The sequence below is a fragment of the Carassius carassius genome, chromosome 5 (genome assembly GCF_963082965.1).
Source record: "Carassius carassius chromosome 5, fCarCar2.1, whole genome shotgun sequence".
In the NCBI taxonomy this organism is placed as follows: Eukaryota; Metazoa; Chordata; class Actinopteri; order Cypriniformes; family Cyprinidae; genus Carassius; species Carassius carassius.
In genome coordinates this window covers 12979648-13002239 of record NC_081759.1, presented here as the reverse complement: position 1 = coordinate 13002239, position 22592 = coordinate 12979648, and the positions used below count along the sequence as shown (strand labels likewise).

Below are 22592 nucleotides of genomic sequence, written 5' to 3'. Positions count from 1 at the left end.
CGGTTCCCCCACCGCCGCGACTCGTAGATGGGGAGCCCACCTATTCACCCGTGAGCTCTGCCTCTTCCTGGACTTCGCCCTTCCCATCAAGATTCCCAGCATCACCTGTCTTCGTGTTCATTGTTTGTGTTATTTCATTAAATGTTCTAAAACTCGCACTTGCTTCCTCAAACTTCTTGACCCATCGTTACAGTCCTCCTCTTAACCCCACAGCTGTGTCTAAATGTGACACAGCTGGATTGTTTTCAACTGCAGCTTGGACCAGCTTCAACAAATGGTTTAACTGCTGCAAAATGTCAGTGCCAATGTGTATCTGATCAGCAAAAGACTGAATTAAAATTAATTCATTGTTGCAGACAAACTCGAGGAAGTCCAAATCGACAGGTTGTCTTGAAAGTGCTTGCTGTATTCTAGACCGCAGCCGCTCAAGTAATTCCTCCCAAAGGACATCCTGCCAATAAAAGGGAAATAAGTTAGAAATTAGCACTCCAAGAAATTCACAGAAACAACACTAAACTTGCAAATACAGAACAATGCTAAAAGATTTATACATGAAATGCATAGCATAGCCTATAATTTTGTATGCAGTTTCCAAACAACTCAAACCTTCAAGATTCTACCTACATTTTTATATTGTGATTGACATCAAGCTTAGAAGTTGTCATTTTTACAAAAACAAGACAGCTGTGAGCAGTAAAATATAATAGTCTTTCAACATCATAATTGCAAATGTATATGCATACATCGGCAGTAAATGTAGGCTATTATTTCCCCTCACAAAACGCAAATGAAGGAAAATGAACATTTCAGTATGGCATGTTGAGGGTTAACGGCATGGTCAGGAGGAGTGATGAATCTGCCCGGGAAAATCCACTATAACTTTACTTTAAAGTTTCGATCACAGCCTCAGTTAGCTAGTGACTATAGAGATGATCACAAGCATGCTAATAAGTTCACAGGTATTAGCTAGCTTTTTAGTTAGCTAAAGTTAATGTTAACAACGTGGTACAGTTAACAAAGTTTTTCACCTCTCTCCCAGCCATGGACACGGTTCTTGCAGCTCTAGACTGGAACGCCTTGTGGCCAGTGATCCATGCATCCTCTGTTTGCGTGTCCTGTGCGCTTTCGTCATTGGCAGAGCAGTCGGTCAATCCCACCTTTCCAGTAAATACGACTTGTGATTTGACTGTACGTCAGCAGACAGCAAAGCATTGGCCAAGAGCAGAAGGCCCTCCCTCCAGGCTTTTTTTGTTGCGAGATTGCGAAGCTTAATTTTCGCTCAGTCTGAGTTTCAGAGTTTCAGAGCAGAGCTGCGTGACAACGCTGCCACAAATCACCTGAGTTGCAATCTCCGCAAAGTGTGTGTTGTAAACTCGGCTCAGAAAAAATAGTCTGCAATAGGAGTGCAAATGTAATGTAATGTAATAAGTTTCACCCTTTCGAACCTCAGTTTCCAGAGTTTCAAAACTTTTTTTCACCTATTCGCAACACCAGGTTTCAAATCTGGAAAACAAACTATACACTGGGAGAACAGTGACAAATTTGAAACTCTGAAAAAATGATTGCACAACAATCATAACATAAATTATCACAACATAAAAAAGGGTGTTGGACTTCTGAAGAAGGAAATCTCAAAAACAAAATTATGTTTGCAGAGATTTTTTTTTTTTTTTACCTCTTTGCAAGCCTGCAAAACTCTGTTTTCAGAGTTTCAAAACTTTTTTTCACAGATTCGCACACCAGTTTTCAGATCACCATTTATAAGGTTTCAAACCTGGAAAATAAACTAATACAGTGAGAGAACACTGACAAATTTGAAACTCTGAATAATTATTTGTGCAGCATCGTAAAAAAAATGTTGGATGTTTTTTACATTTTGCAAGCTTGCAAATCTTATTTTTCGATCTTGCAAAACTTTTTTTGTAAGATTTTGAGTTTTCGAACACTTATTTTCAACCTTTCAGAACTTTATTTTCAGTTTTGAAACATGGCAGGAAATTAATCCCATCCTCCGCAAGTTCATTTTCTGCCAGCAGGAGGCGCTAAGAGCGGGAGAGGTAGAGGTTTCTCCGGTAACGGCTGCAAAACAGCGCTGAGCTCACAAACGCTGCCTTATCAAGCATTACATGCAAACTGAATTTGAACATTTTCTAAACAGTAGTTTTCCTTCTGAAATACAGTGATAAAAAAACACCCGCTCTGGTTTTTTAAAACCCTGCAATGTAGTCATTTTAAACCATAAAAAATCCTGCTGAGTTAAATATGATAACCCAATTGGTTAGGTTAAAATAACCCAGCGTTGGGTTCGTCCCTTTTTGCCCTAGCGCTGGGTTGCTAAAATAACCAAAATTGGGTTGTTTTCAAACCAGCAGTTTTTAGATTGTAGTCAATTTGTGTTTATCCTAGTTATTTTGCTATATACTATTATTTGGTTAGTTTGGATATATAAATCTCATGGTACTTTAGTATTGTGTTGTGGGATATTCTATTGTGTTCTCACAATGTAAAAAAAGATTACAGGCTAACAGGCTATTGAGATTAATATAACTTTACATAAATCCATGCTTAATTAATGCATTCATTTCTACATTCAAAATACTCTTACAGATCATAAAATGCACTCATTGCCAGTTGGAGGATGACACTCCTAAAGGTAATTGTTTATACTTTTGAGAAAGAATTGAATATGCAATCAGTATTTACTAAGGTAAATCTATCCCTTTAAAAAAAAAAATTATAATACACATATTAGTTAACATTTTATTGTCACCTGTGAAGAAGGTGTTCTACATAGGCATTTATCATCAAAAAAACATTGTGTTCTGCTTTATTCGATGCGATAGGTCTCAGTAAAGTCAAAGAAGACTTGTCTTATCAGCCAACACAGGCATTCTTCAGGATAAATGTGAAAAAAAAACTGATTGTTTTTTTGTTTTTAAATAAATGTAGCAATAAAACTTGCCTGCACTGTTTCTATGGAGCTGAAGGTGGAGCCTGACAGCACAATGGCTCGTCGCCTTATGACAACAGCAGATCTAATAAAATTAATTTTTCACAATCCAAGCTTCCTTTTGAACATTTTTAACCTTTTGAACTTCTTGATGTTCTTTATAATCAAAAATAATGATACTAATTAGTCCCAGCTTCCTGCTTCAATAGGAAATGAGTGTTTGTGCCAGACAACTTCATAGTGTTTGTGTTTGTGAGTGACAGGAAGCTAGTGAGGAGTGAGGATGAATGGGATGGGCAGAAAGTATATTGGAGTCAACTTGAAGTGTTTTGACTGGTTGCTTTTGCGATTTGGTACTTCTCCCTCACATTCCGTCGTCTCTGGTGATCAGTGGTTACTTCTGATGTATTCTTTGCTGGAAACCAGCCTTTCTTTCCATCAGAGAGACGCATGCCTTCATACCAACCTTGACAAGTGAAACGGAAATCAATTTTATTTTCGAGAATTAAAAAAAACAATAAGTGATTTTATTTTAACTGTACCTTCACTGGTTTTGCGCAGCACATTGATGACATCAGATGGCTCCAAGCTTAGCTCGTCTGCCTGTTTTGCTACATACTGACTGACACACTGCACTTGGGGACAGTCTGATTGACACACACACACACACACACACACACACACACACACACACACACAATATCATTTCAGAAACTTCCTCTAAGTGTTAACACAGACCCATTTTCAGAGTTTGACAGCAACTAGTCAACATTCACTTTCATTGTATGGAAATCAACTGTTCTGCTAAAGAAGTCCTTTTGTGTGACATGGAAAAATTTGAAATATTTGGGCATATATACACAATAGCATGAAGGGGAGTAAAGGACCAATGATTTTATTTTAATATGTTATTTATATAAAACAGCAGATATTGTGTTGTGTGTGTCCAATACAAATTTCCTTTGAGATAGTAAAGTTGATCTTATTTTATTTTGGGGAGAGTATTCCATTAAAAGACAGTGCTACTGATTTGTGTGATGTTTCCCACAGTGTCTGTGAGGTATTGAATGGAAAGCTCACCCCAGTCCTCATAAATCTTGTCCTCCCCGAGGGCTGCTTTAATCGATGGGAAAGCAGCCATCCACCTATGCATGTCTGACCTGGGGAGAGGGTGAGAGTGAGAGAGGTTGGAATGATAAAAATGTAAAATGTCAGTTATTGCTGTTTTTGACTAGTATGAATAAAACTGAGCTATATGCATCTTACTCTGTATTAGCCTTGAGCAAGTGTTCACAGGTGTTCCCCCGATGGTTTTCCAGTAGGGTCAAACAGAAACAGTGATCCAAGTGTGGCCCAAGATTGTTTTCTGTGGCCTTTACTTGAACCAGAGACCGATGCGCATGATCGATCACCACAAAGCGGTCTGGACAGCCACTGAGAGGAGAGGGAGGCATGAAAGGACAACACATGAGTCAGAAGATTCACTCACTAGAATGCCACAGTATTTGTTGTTGCTCTTTTTTATCTTTTTATGTCTGGTGATGGCATTTAGGATTTAAAATAAATAAAACTTTTGAAGATTATCACGATGAACATAAGGTATAAGAATTATAACGTTTACTGGTCACAGAGCTTTAAAAAATGCAATGGGAAAATCCTATTGATATTTTGTTGATGGGTCCCAGCTTGATATTAAGTTCCAGGTTTGCCTATAAAAAATTATGTCATCTCTACTAAGATTTTTTTTTTCTCCCCTCTTCATTTTGAAGATTTATCTCAATGATCACATGCCTCTAACCTTTTCTTCATGGTGAGAATGAGAAGGTCATTGAAGAGGAACATGTACACAGGGGTACATTTGTTGCGGATGCTGAAGAGAGACCCTCTTTTACATAGCTCTTGGAGTTCTCCCTGTTTATCTAGACAGCGTGTTTTAGAAACAATTGGGATTGCCTGTAGGAATCCGGAAACACAAATAGCCAAAAACAGAATTAAAATTTTTGTTTGCATATTGAAATAATATAAACTGATCAGCCACAATATGAAAACCAGTTACAGGTGACGTTTGATTAAATAGTTAACCCAAAAGTGAACATTACAACTAAATTTCTTGATGCAAATAGAACAATGATTTTTGATGGTTCTTTTAAGCAGCACAATCTGTTACTATATGGATCCTATAGTGATACTTACATTGTCACGTTAAACATTTTAAGGTCAGAATATTACCACAGGTGCATCTCAATAAAATAGAATGTCGTAGAAAAGTGCCTAGACTGAAGTAGTTTAAGTCTTTGGTTCTTTTAACTGTGATGATATTGGCTCACATTTAACAAAAACCCACCAATTCACTATCTCAACAAATTAGAATTCTTCATAAGACCAGTAAAATAAAAATTTTTAGTGAATTGTTGGCCTTCTGGAAAGTATGTTATAACTGTACATGTACTCAATACTTGGTAGGGGCTTGTAAGACTGGAGCCGGACCGTCTGGACTGAGGGACGACTTCTCCTTAAGAAAACAAAGGACTTTCCTGATAATTAACATTTGAACACTCTCTTGAACACCCTCCATCATAAGTAACAGTGCCATCGAAGACGCACCACGCCTAGTAGTTCACACCTCACCATCACACTCCCTCCACTTAGTTTCACTCAGAATTGCAAATAGTATAATATTCTGCATTAATGCAAGTGATATTTACAGTCATATTTGGTGTCATTTGAATTGTCTCAGGGCGACTGGTACAATGGTCTCAACCTTAGAAAAGTAGATTAAAAGACAATACAGATCCTAAGAGTTAAGAGATATTTTGATTACTGTAATGGGAGTGCCCTTTTCCAGGGTCTTTCATGTAAATTACATTCTGTTCCCATTGAGGTGTAATCTACCCTTGTCTGGGACATAACCTAATCAAATTCCAATTGTTAGTTTCTGTCCTCATCTCATCTCAAGGTTTGCAGCAAAAGGATCAGATAATAAATTGTTACATTTGATTTTATTCAGTTTTACTCTGTAATTATTGACTCTAGTAGATTACATTGTATCATTTTTAGCAACATGAGCACCCGAATGAACGAATTAATAAAAAAGTAAAGAGTTAACTAGAATAATCAAATGTCAGAAGAATACTAATTAAAAAGGCATACAACCAATTTGCATTTCAACCTAAATTCAAGGTCATACTAAAATGGAGTCAGATTAAATAATAAAATGGAGTCAGATTTGAGTTTAACCTAAATTGAATAACTCTATGTGCTGAAAGACCGAACACGTAGGAAAGCTTCATCCAAGTCAAGTCAAGTCACCTTTGTTTATATAGCGCTTTAAACAAAATACATTGCGTCAAAGCAACTGAACAACATTCATTAGGAAAACAGTGTGTCAATAATGCAAAATGATAGTTAAAGGCAGTTCATCATTGAATTCAGTGATGTCATCTCTGTTCAGCTAAATAGTGTCTGTGCATTTATTTGCAATCAAGTCAACGATATCGCTGTAGATGAAGTGACCCCAACTAAGCAAGCCAGAGGCAACAGCGGCAAGGAACCAAAACTCCATTGGTGACAGAATGGAGAAAAAAACATTGGGAGAAACCAGGCTCATTTGGGGGGCCAGTTCTCCTCTGACCAGACGAAACCAGTAGTTCAATTCCAGGCTGAAGGACCTCTACTGCCCTGAAAGACAGCGGAGACCAGGACAACTATTTCCCCAGATACAGATCCCCTGTAAAGACCTTGTCTCAGAGGACCACCAGGACAAGACCAGAGGAAACGGATGATTCTTCTGCACAATCTGACTTTGCTGCAGCCTGGAATTGAACTACTGGTTTCGTCTGGTCAGAGGAGAACTGGCCCCCCAACTGAGCCTGGTTCCTCCCAAGGTTTTTTTCTCCATTCCTTCACTGATGGAGTTTCGGTTCCTTGCCCCTGTTGCCTCTGGCTTGCTCAGTTGGGGTCACTTCATCTACAGCGATATAGTTGACTTGATTGCAACTAAATGCACAGACACTATTTAACTGAACAGAGATGACATCACTGAATTCAATGATGAACTGCCTTTAACTATCATTTTGCATTATTGACACACTGTTTTCCTAATGAATGTTGTTCAGTTGCTTTGACGCAATGTATTTTGTTTAAAGCGCTATATAAATAAAGGTGACTTGACTTGACTTGACTTAGAGGCACCTGTATATATCTATGGCATTAGTCTATACCTTTGGTGAAAACTCTAATTTATGAGTATTTTTCATTTAGTTCAGTAATGCATTAACAGACCTTGAGCTTGTCAAACTCCAGCTTGTTAGAGATCTGAATGAGCTCCTCCATCTGTTTCATCTGCCCCACCTGTGTGTTTGCCTGCATGATTAGCTAAAATTAAGAATGATGACAAGTGAAAATCAAAGCTGGATATGAAGGACAGAATAAACACAAATGGAGATATTTAACATTTATGAATCATAGTAGAAAGGTGGGATAGATGTTGTGCCCATTTTATAGTTATATTAATACAGGTACGTCAATAGACATTATTTGAAGCTGTTATGAAATTACCAACATGAGACATATGTTTCATAAAATATATATATATATATATATATATATATATATATATATATAAAGTCAACTTGAAGTTAAATATATCAGGGCAATACAACTCATATCAGAATGAAGACACATTTAAGGAATACAGTTTGCTGAGTTGGGGGCAATCTGACAATCTTTTTTTATTCCTTTATTCTTTCACTGTTTATTAATATTTGAAAATATATATTTTTTTCTGCTGCAAAAATTAAGTGTATAGTGTGGTGCAACTAATAGATTGATCCATGCAGAAAATATCAAACAATTTTACCTTTTATGATAAGACACTGATGGTTTAGGTTGTCAAAACATTTAAGGATGTTTAAAAATGTTTTAAAAGGATTTTGAAAATAGTGATTAAGATTTCACTGATTCTTAAAACATGTCCAGCAATTGTAAATGAAATGAAAATATTTTCAATTGTAAATGTTATGAGGGATTAACAATAGAATGTATAACACAATTATCCTCTTAAATTGAATTGTATTATTATTATATCAAAACTTTGACACTTGTCTTCTCACAACTTCTAAAACAGTGTGTCCACAGAGAAGAGTTCTAATCATTGCTATACAATGGATAAAAAAAAATTAATGGTAAAAAGAGCTTGTTTCATCTAAACAAAAATGTTTTTTAATGACGTTTTTCATAAGGTTAGTTGGTTGTGTCAAAGATTTTAGTGAACACTGTGTCAGACATTCATTAAAATGTAAAAAAAAAAAAAAAAAAAAAAAAACAGGGTATACCAGGGGCAACTGTATCTCTGACGAATCCCCTTGCCACAATTTGCCTCTGCATCAATGACAGACAGGCTATGATAGTTTTTATAGTTTTAGAATATTTCAAATCCTAATGTTACTGTTTTCTGTGTCACAACATGATGTCAACATCATCTTCCAGTTTCTGAGGAAATAATTTGAAATTTTCAGATCATTTGAATCTCCTGAGACAGGTTCTGTTAGCATCTAACATCAGCAGAAAAAACGAAATAGCTACTACATGAACTTCCTTTGTTTTGTGAAAGAAATGCCAAATTTGTCAAAACCGTCAGATGTTACCACCAAAATATTTTCTGTCTGATGGTGGTGAAGGGCTAATGATGGAGTTGACATTCTTCATGAAGTCATCATATTTTTGTGGTTTTAAAGTCATTTATATTATATTTATATTATGCATAATATTAATATTATATTAAATAGTGTAAAATATTGTTTAATTTTTCTAATAATGTGTAAAATGTACAGTATATACGCCTATTGCTTTTGTAGATTGATAGTCATCTCTTCTTTATAGAGTTAGGGTGGACGGAACATAAGATTCAGGGAACATAAGGCTGAGCAGGGCCGCTGCTGGCCTAATGGGTGCCCTAAGCAGGATTGTATTGTTGTGCCCCCCTTCCTCAAATATGATGGAAAAAACAACAACAACAAAACCTTCCTATAGGGATAAAAATAGAACTTTCATAAAATAAAAAAGTAAATAAATAAAATAATAAATTGTATTATTTACAAATTACAATTGTAGCTCTCGACATTTACGTATGGGTATAACTTTATGACTCATTTATTTTTTAGTCTCAAGCATTCAGAAATCATGCAAAATAATATTAAGAAGTTTTACTATGATAAAACCATGGTTAATTTTTGTAAGGGTTGTGATGTCCACATGTTTTTTTGTTGAAGAAATTATAGAGGCTGTGTCATCTATGACAAAAAGGAGGCCAACAATGAAAGATTAAGTGAATATTTGAATTAAATGTTTGTAATAACATTTTATGTACATAAATTGTTTATTTTGCATTAGCCTACATTATGTTTTTTTTTAAGTGTTATTAACCAATCATTATTAATACTTTGTAAATTATTATTTTGAAGTAACAAAACTATGGTTAATTTGCAGTTACCATGGCTACAAAAGAACAATGATTTTTGGTGTTTTTCTTGTTAAAACCATGGCATGTTTTTCTGGTGGTGGAATTATTTCCGACATTAAAACTTGTTCCCTTTTCAGGTCACTTCGATGCTGCGGTGACGTCACCGTATGGGAACATCCCCCGGTGTGACGAATGTCTGAAGTCCTATACCATCCCACCAATCCTATTGGCCAATTAGCGCTTGGCACCGCCCTACGCATGCGTACGCATCGTATACCTGAGTGCCGCACGCTATTTCGCTCAGATTTCATTCCTTCAGGAAAGTGAATCATCTGTGCCCTAAGGAAACCATCTCGTGTTCTCAGCGGTTTTTTCTTCGAGCAGTGTTCAACTCCTCTTCGTGGACGCGATGAGTCAACGAAAGTTAAGAGCTGTATAATGGGTTTATCACAAGGAGGCACTCATGAGAGGTTCGTTAGCAGCCTCTCTACATATTCTCTCCGTGATAGCCTACGGCTACAGTGAAAAAAAAAAAAAAGAATCTGCACTCTGTAGTGTATCTTCTATAGGTCGCCTCGCGTCTAACCCCCAACGTTATGCTTCTGCGGTCGCCGAGGCGCCGCACGAGGTGGTGGTTTGGGGCGATGTGTGCGGCTTTGACTATGAATACAGTGATGCACTGGAGTTTTTCCACTTTGCTCGCTCTCCCCCACTCGAGCGTGTTAATCAGCAGATTTGCTTTTTCAAACTATGTTTGTCCACTGCTGCTTCGGACTCAGAGTAGGCTCTGGCTGACACATGCTGCTCTCTCCCTCCGAGCTTCATTGAGCTGTTGAATGTGGTTACCCGCGTGGTGGATAAACTATCCCCCCCGTGAGCCGCTACCCTTCTTCACGGACCTCCACCAAGAGGTTTTGAGGTCCTGGAAGCAGCTTTAATCAGCGCACGTCATGAACGCCGCGGGTTTCGCCACCATTGCTGACATGGCTGACTGCTGTTATACAGCGATACCGCTGTGGAAGAACTCTCTAGCCGAACGGATCGCGCCGAACTCGGCCGCGGCCTAAAGTCTCATCGAAGGCGTGTCGAGTCACGTCTAATCTCTGCAAATTTACTTCACTTATGGCGGTTCTTAACAAGAAAGATGTTACAACCGGAGGCTGTGAAAAAGCTGCGGGGACAACAGATTTGGCGCTAAGTGCTACCAAAACATACTGCCCGAGCAGTGAACCATTCTATGACGGGGATGTTAACGGTCGAGCGCCACCTTGGCTAATCTCGCCGACATTACAAAAACAGTTGGACGGCAAAAGCCTCTTGTCCTCAATCCCCACGCTCTAACATTGACTGTCTTGCAGCAAAGGCACCTCGAGCATCATTGGATTGAGCTATCATTTGAGCGCCATTTGGACGGCACAAGAGTCTGACAAAGACGGCCAGTTTATGAACGGCTCACAGCTGCCGCGTTCTCACTAGTGGCATGGCCCGATGTTTATCTTGTTGAATTAAATCCTGCCGTGGATACGCTTCAGGATTATACACAACGAAAAGCGGCGACTTTTACACATGCGCTTCCCTTTCTGTTCGTCAGGGACTGTACCCTCCACTAGAGAGTGCTGTTGGACTGCTAATGCACATCCAACCCTCTCACTGCAGTCCCAATGCTCTAACATTGACTGTCTCGCAGCATCATTGGATCGAGCTATCACTTGAGCGCCCCCTCAGACACTCTGCACAATCCAGCCTTCAGAGGGGACTTATTTGCGTCGAGCATGACTACGCATTGCCCGCTGTGGTTCTCCCTATGCCCTCCATCGCCCCTAGGCTTGGATGCGTTAGCTCACAATTGGCCCAGAACCAGCTTGTATGCTTTTCCCCCGATTCGTCTATTCCAGCAGTGTTATCCAGGATACGGCTGGACAGAGTGGAGCAGCTGCTGCTGTGGCTCCGTGGTGGCCCACACAGCCGTGGTTTGCGGACCTGGTCAGTCTGTTAGCGGGCTCTCCATGGAGATTCCCCTCAGACAGGACTTACTATCGCAAGCACAGGGAATGATTTGGCACCAAGGCCAGATCTATGGAAGCTGTGGGTGTGGCCTCTGAGCGGAGTGAGTATGTCCCAGTTTTTCTGTTGAAACCATCGAGACTATAATGAATTCTAGGGCAGCTTCTACGAGACGCTTATATGCTTTCAAATGGAAACTTTTTACGACCTGGTGTGGAATTCGTAATTGGATCCGGTTTACTGCCCAGTGGCTTCAGTACTGGAGTTCCTTCAAGACCGTTTCTCTGATGGAGTAACGCCAGCCACTCTGAAAGTTTACGTGGCAGCCATTTCAGCTAACCACGTATATATAGATGGTGCTTAAGTGGGCCGTCATCCGCTGGTCTCTTGTTTTATACAAGGTGCGCGACGGCTGAGGCCTTTTCCGCCCTGTGCGAGTTCCTTCATGGGATTTATCCATTGTGTTGCAAGGTTTATCAGGGCATCCGTTTGAGCCCTTTGAAACTATACCGGATAGAATCCTGACTAAAGACAGTTCTTCTTGTGGCTTTATCCTCCCTCAAGAGAGTTGGGGATTTACAGGATTTTTTCTGTTTTGCCCTCGTGCATGGATTTTGCACCAGGCTCTGTGAAAGTATTGCTGCAACCGAGGCCTAATTATGTCCCTAGGTCGCTTTGAACCCTTTTCACTTTCAACAAGTGGTCTTGGAGGCTTTACCCCCTGCAGAGGCGGGGTCAGGAGATCTGAGTCTTTGCCCTTTCAGAGCGCTTGAAGACTTATGTTGACCGAACAGCTCCATGGCGTGAGTCCGACCAGCTTGTCTGTTAGGACACAAGATAGAGGCCATGCTGTCTCAAAGCAGAGCATGTCCCATTGGCTGGTGGAGACTATATCTTTAGCCTATGAGGCGCGCGGACTCGCTTCGCCCTTAGGAGTTAGTGCCGTTCCGTACCTTGAAAGCATTTCTTCAGTTCATGAAATCTGAGCGAAATAGCGTGCGGCACTCAGGAATACAATGCGTACGCATGCGTAGGGCGGTGCCAAGCGCTATTTGGCCAATAGGATTGGCGGGATGGTATAGGGCTTCAGACATTCGACCGAGTGGTGTTCCAATTCGGTGACGTCACCGCAGCATCTCGTTCCCTATTCAGAAAACCGTGGTTACATACGTAACCGAGATGTTTTTAACATCAAAAAAAAAAAAAAAAAAACCTTTTCACAGGAATGTGCCTGAAAGTGATACACGGGCCTCATCTTTACCTAAATGATTTACAATTTATTTTAACAAATATAAAAAAGGTATGCATTGTAGTTGACACCTAAATGAACACAATACAGTTGTTTTTATGACTGTACGTCTTTCTCCTAGGGTGACCACCCGTCCCGCGTAGCGCGTGCACGCACAGCGTTTGAATCCGAATTCATGCGTCCCACAAATTGAGACTGTGTCCTGTTTCAAACTGTTTTTTTTTCATGCGCCTGACTTTACTAACATGCAAGTTCACCATCCTTTCTCCCCCTTCTCGTTCCGTGAACCTCTGGAGTTGTGAGTTTAGACTTTTTTTTTTAACTGTTCCTCTGGTGTTGAGCAACTACAATTCATTTTAATCCTATAATTTTATATTATAATTTATTTAAAGTGAATAAATTGTAATGAAAAATAAATAAAATAGCTAATGTAAATTGTAAGCGGAAGTGCATCTGTCAATTCTGTCATGAGCATACAACAGCAATTACACATGTTTAGGGGAATAGGGCATTATTAATATACCATGTAAGGTGGTATGTGCTAGAAATTGGTAAACCACTATCAGTGAGTCTGCCCATGGGGTGGGAGTACCGCCGTGCAAGGCAGTGTCCCACATTGTCCATCAGAAACATACCCCTTGTCCCCCCTTGGGCTTATTAGCAGGTGGTCACCCTACTTTCTCCTCAAATGCTATTGAGCTTCAAATTTGCATTTGAGCCAACTCAGTTGTGAAAAAATAGCATATGATTTACAGTTTATTTTAATAAATATAAAAAGGTGTGCATATAAAAGGTGTAAATATAAAAGGTGTGCATTATAGTTGACACCTAAATGAACAAATACAGTTGTTTTTATGACTGTAACATTCTCCCTAAACTTGTGAATATCGAACGTCCAAGGTCAAGCCAGTTTTATGTTTAAAGTGTTATGCCTTTTTTTTAACTTTCTAGCATTTTCTTTTCTCTGCACCGGATTGCTGATGTCTTTTAACCAGGCATAGATGTCAATCCATCAATTATGAGCATTCAGCCGCAAACATTAGGTGTGAGCGGTCACGAGCGCGGATTGGGGAATGGTGCAATTGTGATGGTGCCCCCCTGGGAGTAAGTGCCCTACGCAAACTGCGTTCCCTTTCAGTCAGTCACATTCAACATTATGTCAGTGACTGATGAATTGGGATCTCGCTAGAGAGACGAATCGTCTTAGAGTGTTAACAAAACAAGCCAATGAATGTTGGCGTGCAAGATTTGCATCACGCACCCTTCCCCGCAGCATGGTTATATAAGGAGAGTGCGTTCCCTTTCAGTCAGTCACATTCAACATTATGTCAGTGACTGATGAATTGGGATCTCGCTAGAGAGACTAATCGTCTTAGAGTGTTAACAAAACAAGCCAATGAATGTTGGCGTGCAAGATATGCATCACGCACCCTTCCCCGCAGCATGGTTATATAAGGAGAGTGCAAGATACAGCTTTTCGCACATACAGCGAAAAGCTGAGTGCACATACAGCTTTTCGCTTCAGAGCTGAGCCTTTCAGCTTCCTAAAGCGAGTGTCTTCAAGACAGCCTTTTGTCGCAGTGTTGGTGTTACGGCGGGTCAGCGGGGGTTGCCAGAGCTGTTGCTTGATCTCAGCGTGCTGCAGCTTCCCATTCTGCGGTCAAACTGCAACTCCTCCTGGGTGCTTCAACACTTCAGTGTTTACTTAGAAAAAGAGCAATTCTAATAGAACTAGGCTCTGAAGATGAGGATTCGGCTGCATTGCCTCCTTCTGGGAGAGTGACATTGCCTGAGTCAGATCCAGAGCTGACTGCTATGCTAGCCCGGGCCGCCGTGAGTGTCGGGTTGCCATGGAAGGCCCCTCCATCTCCCGAATGTTCCAGGATGGATGATTAGTTCTTGGGGGTGCTGCACACCGATCATCGGCAGCCACCTCTGGTTCCATTCTTCCCGGAAATGCATTAGGAGGTCACTAGGTCCTGGAGGGCACCTTCTCTGCCTGAAACAGATCTAGTGCCATCTCCATCCGCACTATCCTCAATGGCGATGTGGCTAAGGGGTATTTGGAGATCCCCCAGTTGAGCACGCTATTGCGATGCAGCTTTGCCAGCAAAGCGCTGCTGCCTGGCAGGGTAACCCACGCCTCCCCTCCAGAGCCTGTAAGTTCTCGTGCACACTGATGGCCAAGGCTTACAGAGCTGCTGGATAGGCCGCCTCTTCCCTGCATGCCATGGTCCTCCTGCAGGTCTACAAGCCCAAGGTGTTAAAGCAGCTGCACAAGGGTAGTTCTGACCCAGGTGTGATACAGGAGCTGCACACTGCGACGGACCTTGCCCTACGGGCGATGAAAGTCATCGCACAGTCCTTGGGTCAGGCGATGTCCACGTTAGTGGTCTAGGAACACCACCTTTGGCTTACCCTGGGAGATATGAGGGATTCTGACAAGCACCGCTTCTTGGACTCTCCAATCTCCCAGGCTGGCTTCTTCGGTGATGCGATGGACAGAGGCGTTCAGACATATCCTGCCCCGGCAGCCACTGATGCCGTCACCCAGCTGCTGGCCACAGCCTCTCCGCCTGGTCATCTCTGAGGGCACCCTCCTGCTGCCTCCACCTCTACTCCAGCCCAGCCTTAGCAGTAGCCTTCACGGCCATGGCATGGAACTTTTTGTTGTGTTCCGCCACTGGCTCCCCAGCCAGCGGTAACAAAACATTCAATAAAAGAGCAGTTTCCTGTTTCTCTGGGTATCAAGAGAGCCAAGATAGAGGTGCACGAGGCACAGCCTCTACACTCCTGTCCCCCTCTCCTTTCGCCAGCGGGCAATCATAGAGCCAGGTAAGAGTCGCACCACTCACTCAAATCCCCACTCCGGGATGCTGTGCCTTCTGTGTCGGTTCCCTGTGCTCCGCCTCGCTGCCCCACTGCAGTGGTATGTCAGTGGTTCCCCTAGTTCTGCTCGTTCAGCCTCTGGGGGCCTGGCTAGCCCAGACCATCATGCTGGCTCACGAGAACCATCAGACTCAGCTATGCAATTCAGTTCACCCAGCGTCATCCCAAGTTCAGGGACATATGGTTCACCTCTGTGTTGGACAAAGATACTCCCGTCTTGCAAGCAGAAATCGTGGTCCTGCTGGCGAAGGACGTGATAGAGCCGGTTCCTCCAGCCGATATGAAGTTGAGGTTTTACAGCCCATACTTCATTGTACCCAAGAAACGCAGTGGGTCACGGCCAATCCTGGACCTGAGCATTCTGAACCAGGCCCTTCACAAGCTCCCATTCAGGATGTTAACGCAGAAGCATATCTTTCTATGTGTTCGTCCATGAGATTGATTTGCAGCGATCGTGTGAAGGACATGTACTTTCATGTCTCGATTCTCCCCTGAGACAGGCCGTTTCTCCGCTTTGTGTACGAAGGGTGGGAATATCAGTCCTCCCCTTCGGGCTGTCCCTGTCGCCTCATGTCTTCACCAAGGTCATGGAGGCGGACCTCGTCCCCTTGAGGGAAACAGATATTCGCATTCTCAACTACCTCGGCTAATATTGGCCCAATCCTGAGCTCGGTTGTGCAAACAGAGAAACGTGGTATTCAGTCACCTTCAGCCGGTTTGGGCTTCAGGTCAACTGGGAAAAGAGCAAACTCTCCCCTGTGCAGATGATCTCTTCTCGGTGTCGAATTGGACTCGGTCGACCTGACAGCACGTCTCTCGACAGATCGTGCTCAGCTGATGCTGGACTGCCTGGAGTTATTTTGGGGCAGGAAGGCAGTTCCACTGAAACAGTTTCAGAGGCTCCTGGGGCATATGGCATTCATTGCTGCTGTCATGCAATTAAGATTGCTTCTCATGAGACCGCTTCAGCATTGGCTTCTCGGCACGGATGCGCTGGCACACAGCTGGCCTCGGGGTCTACGCAAGTATGTGTTTCCCCCAGTGAGCCTTCTCACACAGACGCTGTGCAAGGTCAGGCAGGACGAGGAGCAGGTCCTCTTAGTAGCACCATACTGGCCCAGTCGGACTTGGTTCCCAGAACTGATGCTCCTCATGACAGCCTCTCCTTGGCGTATTCCTCTTGGGAAGGATCTTTCGCAGGGCACTGGAGGGGGTCAGCAATAGTGGCATTTTCCATATGGATCCCAATTTGTCAGTCACTGATGTAACGTTGAACGTTGTTCCCTGTTATGTTATGTAACCCTCGTTCCCTGAAGGAGGGAACGGAGATGTTACGTTACGTTACGTTGCCACAGTACGGGGCACACCGTCTCAGCTCCTCAGCAAAAACTGAATGCGCGACTGCTCGCGCTCTCCTTATATACCCCCGCTGCAGGGCAGGGTGCGCTATGCAAATCTCGCACGCCAACATTCATTGGCTTGTTTTGTTAACACTCAAAAGCGATTCGTCTCTCTAGCGAGATCCCAATTTGTCAGTCAATGACGTAACATTCCTTCCTTCAGGGAACGAGGGGTTACATACGTAACTAAGACGTACTCTGCGTATAGGGAACGGCGGTACTGAGGCTGAGGGAATACAAACTCTGTCAGGTCTATGTCATCTCCGTCAGAATGATGATATTTTATATTTGTTGAGGAATTGTTGGTCACATGTGAAAATGCATTCTGTCTGCTAGGAGAATGTGTTAAACACAATAAATACTGCTATGAAAATGTTAAAAACATCTTGACTGCTTGACTGGAGAATAAGTGATGGCAAGGTAAAAAAGCACATTTTGTAAAAAAGAGAAAAGTTAGGAGGTTGCATCAAAGCCTAGCTCTGTAGCTTAGTACATGTAAGTTTCAAAAATTTAGTTTCATTTGTCTGAGTACAAGGTTTTACTTTTTCAATTTTGCAGTTTTTTGTCCCACTTCTCAAGAATCAGTGATGTACTGTACACACTCACATTTTTTTTTTTATTGTGTATGTGATTTTGTTATACTTGACATTACACAACACGTTTTTCAAAACCAGATAAAATTAACATAAATAAAAAGAGAAAATTTTTAAGAGCTTGGTGTATGTGTTTAAAACTAGGTTTTTAAAAGTTTCTTCTTTATTTTTATGTCACTGACCCATTGTAAAACAGATTTGAATGTGACTCCCAATCAGATTTTGGATTTAGAACACATTTATATTCAAGCAATAACACATGAGCAAAAGTAATTGTGTTGTGTACTTAAATTCTAAGTAGCAAATGCTGAAATGTTTTACTGCTGTTATACTAAACATCAGCACTCTGTCACTCAGACTCAAGGATCAATGTCTTTTTTTTTTTCATTGTACCTTGGAGACTGAAGCCAGGGCCTTTGAAGCTGTTTCCTCCTCTTTTGTGCCCTTTGCAGTCCACTTTTGAATATTCTACAAAAAGTTTAAATTAATCCAACCGCTATTTTCTTATCATTTCACATTTACTAGAAAAATTAGAGGAACAAGTATTTTTTGAGGACATTAGAAGTGTGTATCTCACCTGTATAAGGATTTTGATGCGGGTGATTCGTTGGAAAGGCAGAAGCATAAAGGATGTGAAGGGCAGACGTTTACAAAGTGGAGATGACTCTAGCCGCCTCATCACAAGAGAAAAATCTCTGTTACTCTCCCTGCCAGTACCACACATACACATAAGCAACATGTCTACACACTGTTTAATTATTACTAATATTATGTATATCTCTGTTTTTGGTCACCCAACTCCAAAAGTAAATGTAATATAAAATTTATTTTATGCATTTTTAAAATGTTTTACATTAAAATTATTATTATTATTATTCATATTTTTAGGTATGGGTAAAAGTCTCACATCAGTCTGCTGTAGGTTTTCTCTTGGTACTGCTGATTTCGAACATAATCAATAAAGACTGAGAAATGGTTCTCTGAGTGCTCATAAATTATGTCACACACATCAGATATCACCACACTCTCATCTACTCGCTTCAGCAGATCCCCTATAAACCTAAGAACAACAGAGATGTGTATTCATGCCTGTGGGATAGTACTGATTTGGCTGAGAGTAAATAAATGATAACAGAATTGTTTTTTCTTTCATGTGTCATGCTCTTGAACTTGTCTCTCTTTCTCACCTCTCGCTGACTTCATAGACCTGCAAGAGGTTGGAGAAGAGGGCCCTCCTATCATGAATGACCAGAGTCTCACTGAGTTCGCGTGATCCCAAGAAATGATCCTTCAGAACACGCAGGGAGCGCAGGTAGGAGGCTTCAGAGGTGAGGACCTCAAACATGCTCTGAAAACACACATAAAATCTAAAATAAAAATATGTAATACAGCTGAATTTAGCAAAGAAAGATGTTATTTCTAATAGTGGTAAAGTTATTTCTAATAGTGGTAAACTATTACTCTCACCTCTTGTCTCTGTTTTTCAGTGCGAGTGAGTTTATGTAACACTCCACTTTCCTCGACCACTGGTAAATCCTGCCAGAGTGTAATCTCTTCAGGGCCTCTCTTGAATCGGGTGCCAACCACTGCAAGCCCTCCGGGACCCTCAAGACCCAGGGTTTCACTAACACTCCTCCTGTTGCAATTAGGACTATCAGACTGGATTTGACTGGCTTCTTTCAGGACCTTTGCCTGGTAGATCTGATATAGAGGTTCTGAGGATGACATATTGTTTTTGAGAATCCTTAGTTGAACAGCAAAAGATCCAAATAAATGTTTTTGCACCTGATGTTCATTTAATCCTGCTCCAAAATCTACTTTGAAATTCTATATTAGACCAGAAATAATTTTAAATTTTTAATAATTAAAACTGTTGGTTTTAGACATCTAAAATGGATGAAAACTTTCCTATGTCTGTGTGTTATACATTCACTTAATTATCTCACCATAGTCACTGTTTGGCTCCCAGTCACTGGAGATTCTCCGTGGGCTTGCTGTTTTGTCACACAGCCTGTAAGAAACTCAAAACAGTTTAATCTGGCCACACAATACTGGTCTCAAGTGAATATCTGTCACAGATAAGGCCTAATGAAAAGACTGAATTTTTTAAAATGTCATTGTTCCGGTAGAAAAAAAAACCCTGGATGTGCTGGGAGACAAAAAAGGGCATTCTCACCACATATTTTAGTTTTGACCACCCTTTCCGGCTATTAGTGAGTCAAAAATAGAACCTCTCTTTTTCAAATCCGTAAAGGGTATGTCAGGTTTTATATTTCAGGGGAAGAGGAAATCAAATTATTAGCCTACTACTTGTTGATGTTGAAATACAGTAAAAAGGAAGCAGAATAAATAGTTGTGGGGGGGGGGGGGGGGTCATAAAAAATATGCATTCATTTTACATTTAAGTACATTTCAGTAACCACAAATGTTCATTTTCAAAGTGGACTAAAAAGACAGTCACAAATTGAAGTCCTGATAATGTGAGGAGTTAGAAATATATCTACAGACGGTCTCACTTCCCATTAGTAAAGATGTATTTGAGCATACATCAACAAATATAAACAGTCATTTCATTAAAGGATTTTGATATTGTGTGAAAATCTGTAGTGTTTTCCTTACAATGTCTTTAATGTACCAGTCTAGGAGCAACACACAACAACAACCTACAGCATGAAAATTACTGATAGAAATTCTTTGACCCCTCTAAAAATCACTGGGTAATTTGTGCACTTTTTAACAGTAGCAAAGGTCAACTTTTTGATGCTGTAAACTTACGCTTCCTTGTCAATAGACTCCCAGTCTTCAAAATCATCATTTTCATTGCTCTTACCTAAAAAACAAACATGAAGCATTTAAAAAAATCTAGACATCTGTTTCTGAATAAAATATTTCAAAGCAGATAATTTAAATATATATTCATAACTGATAGAGGTTCCTGGATCAACATTAAGGTATGGTCAGGAGGTTAGGGTCTTGCTGTTTAGGTTTAGGACTATGTTTATTAAGAGACTATGTTTATTTGAAAAAAATGTCATGTTAGGATAAGACGTTGATCCAAGAAGATACTTGGCAAAATCTCTGCCAATATTTTGAAAAAGAGCATAAATTAAAATATAATCATGCACAACTTATGTTTCTCTCTGTTGAAACTGCTTTGTGTGCTGTACTTTAGTAAAAATAGCAGTATCTGGAAATTCTTTTGCACTCACCTGTTGGGTTTGACATAGATATGTGGCGAGACGATTTTCCATTCTCTCTTTTGCTGGTGTTTCTGATTGGTGGCCCGCCGCCTCGAAGAGAAACTACACATGCCAGCACTGGGTGGGAAGACCGTTTTTTTGTATTTTGAGGATGTATAGGAAGTCGTGGGGGAGGTCGAGGGGGGACAGCTGGAGGGGTAACTTTATTGTCATTTGATGGCAAAATATCCAAATATATATGATCATCTGTGTGTTCTAGCTGTGCATACTGCTGGGTATTTTGATACTCAGATGACTGATAAGTCCTTGGTGGTAAAGGGGGTTTTGAATGGCTTTGAAATGATTCATAAGCATATGCAAACCCATTTCCTGCTAATTTGTTAGGGCTGTGGTGAAGCAGGAAGCTTTGGCAATTTATACATGGAGGCAATGCTTGGGGTTTTGAATTGGATGATGGGCTGTTCAGTGGCCATCTGATGTCATTGCTGGTTAGGTGTAAAACATGCTCATTTATCTGACCTCCTATGTTTTGATGTTTGTGATTCTTTTCAATTGCAGTATCCATGTTATTTTTCTCCTCGTGTAGAGGTACCCAGACTAGTTTCATACCAGGCCTTTGAAGATGGCAGAGGCAATGACAGTGTCTCTCCTCTGAGTGGGTAGGTGGTGCAGTTGAGCCCTGATGATTCTCTAAGGTGCCACTCACATTATTTACCTCACTGCCATCAGGAGCTGAGGGAAAGAAGAGTAGCAATGTGCTTTATTAAGCTTATCAGCAGGCTCAGACAGAATCTACATTTTTCTCCCCACATTTTAGTTTTTGTGAGGGTAAAATGGTATAGTGTATTAAACAGTGTATAGTGTATTAATCTGATAGTTCTGCATCCTTTTTGGTAGGTGAGAACATAATCTGATTAGCCAAAATATTTAATTACTGACTATGGAAAGGGGCAGGGGTTTGTGATCAGTTGCCTTCTACAATGCGCGAAGCCAGTGGCCCTTAATTGATTTCACTTTACTGTGAATTTTTATGACTTTAAGACCCACATTTAACATTGGACATCAGTTTAAAATGTAATGCTATACAAAAGCAAACAAAATTAAAAATCTCTTAAATTTCAGTGGTTTCATTCTCTCAGCAGGCAACATGACACTGCACATGACATGTTGATCCTGCTTGCAAGTTCATCTGCATTTGCGTCAAAGACAAACACACATTTCTTTTAAATAAAGTAAAAATCTTTAGAAAATCTAAAAACATTTTACAAGCAATTCCTGTACTTTTTGGATTTATATTGGCTTTATATGGTTTTATTTTAATGGCTCTAAAAATCCATCATGTGATATCTACATAACATGATCCTACATCAAGTAATAGCAAACACAATGTAAAACAATCACTTTTTTCAGCATTATTTCATATTTAGGCATATACAGAATAGAGAAAATATATGTTAGAAACAGATTCCAAAATGTTCACTACCTGATCGACCAACATCCACATCATCTACTGCCAGTTGAAGATTTGTTTCCCTCAACATCTGTCCACTTTTCCCGAGTCTAGAAACTAAAGATATATCCTCTGCTTGGTCCTTTGCCCTGGGTGGACATGACAATCTAGTTCCAGCTACCACAGACCTTCCATCTTGGCTCATATTTTCAGAGTATCTTCTCACTTTACTGTTGTTTACTGCCGTTTGCTTGCCCGTTCCTTTTTCAAAGTTACGCAAAGCGTGAGCCACACTGCTAGAGGGACCAAAGTGGCTTGACTGGTGTGAAGCATTAAGGTTTGGTTTTGGTGGAATGGTAGGTTTTCCATTGGATGTGTTACAGATTGACTTATCCAT

At 40.7% G+C, this 22592-nt stretch overlaps 1 protein-coding gene across 1 annotated transcript; it reads right to left on the bottom strand.

Annotated features, from left to right (window-relative positions):
* Nucleotides 1-1987: 1987 nt before the first annotated feature.
* LOC132140182 (rho guanine nucleotide exchange factor 15-like) lies at nt 1988-22592 on the bottom strand. Its single transcript, XM_059548991.1, has 16 exons — nt 22229-22592; nt 20755-21477; nt 20321-20375; nt 19492-19556; nt 19013-19260; nt 18733-18893; nt 18453-18605; nt 18123-18252; nt 17939-18013; nt 7232-7324; nt 4749-4903; nt 4217-4384; nt 4031-4110; nt 3493-3597; nt 3029-3416; nt 1988-2865 (listed from the first exon to the last, which is right to left on the bottom strand). Exons 1-15 carry the CDS (start codon nt 22590-22592, stop codon nt 3265-3267), a joined length of 2727 nt encoding a protein of 908 aa, XP_059404974.1. The 3' UTR covers nt 1988-2865; nt 3029-3264.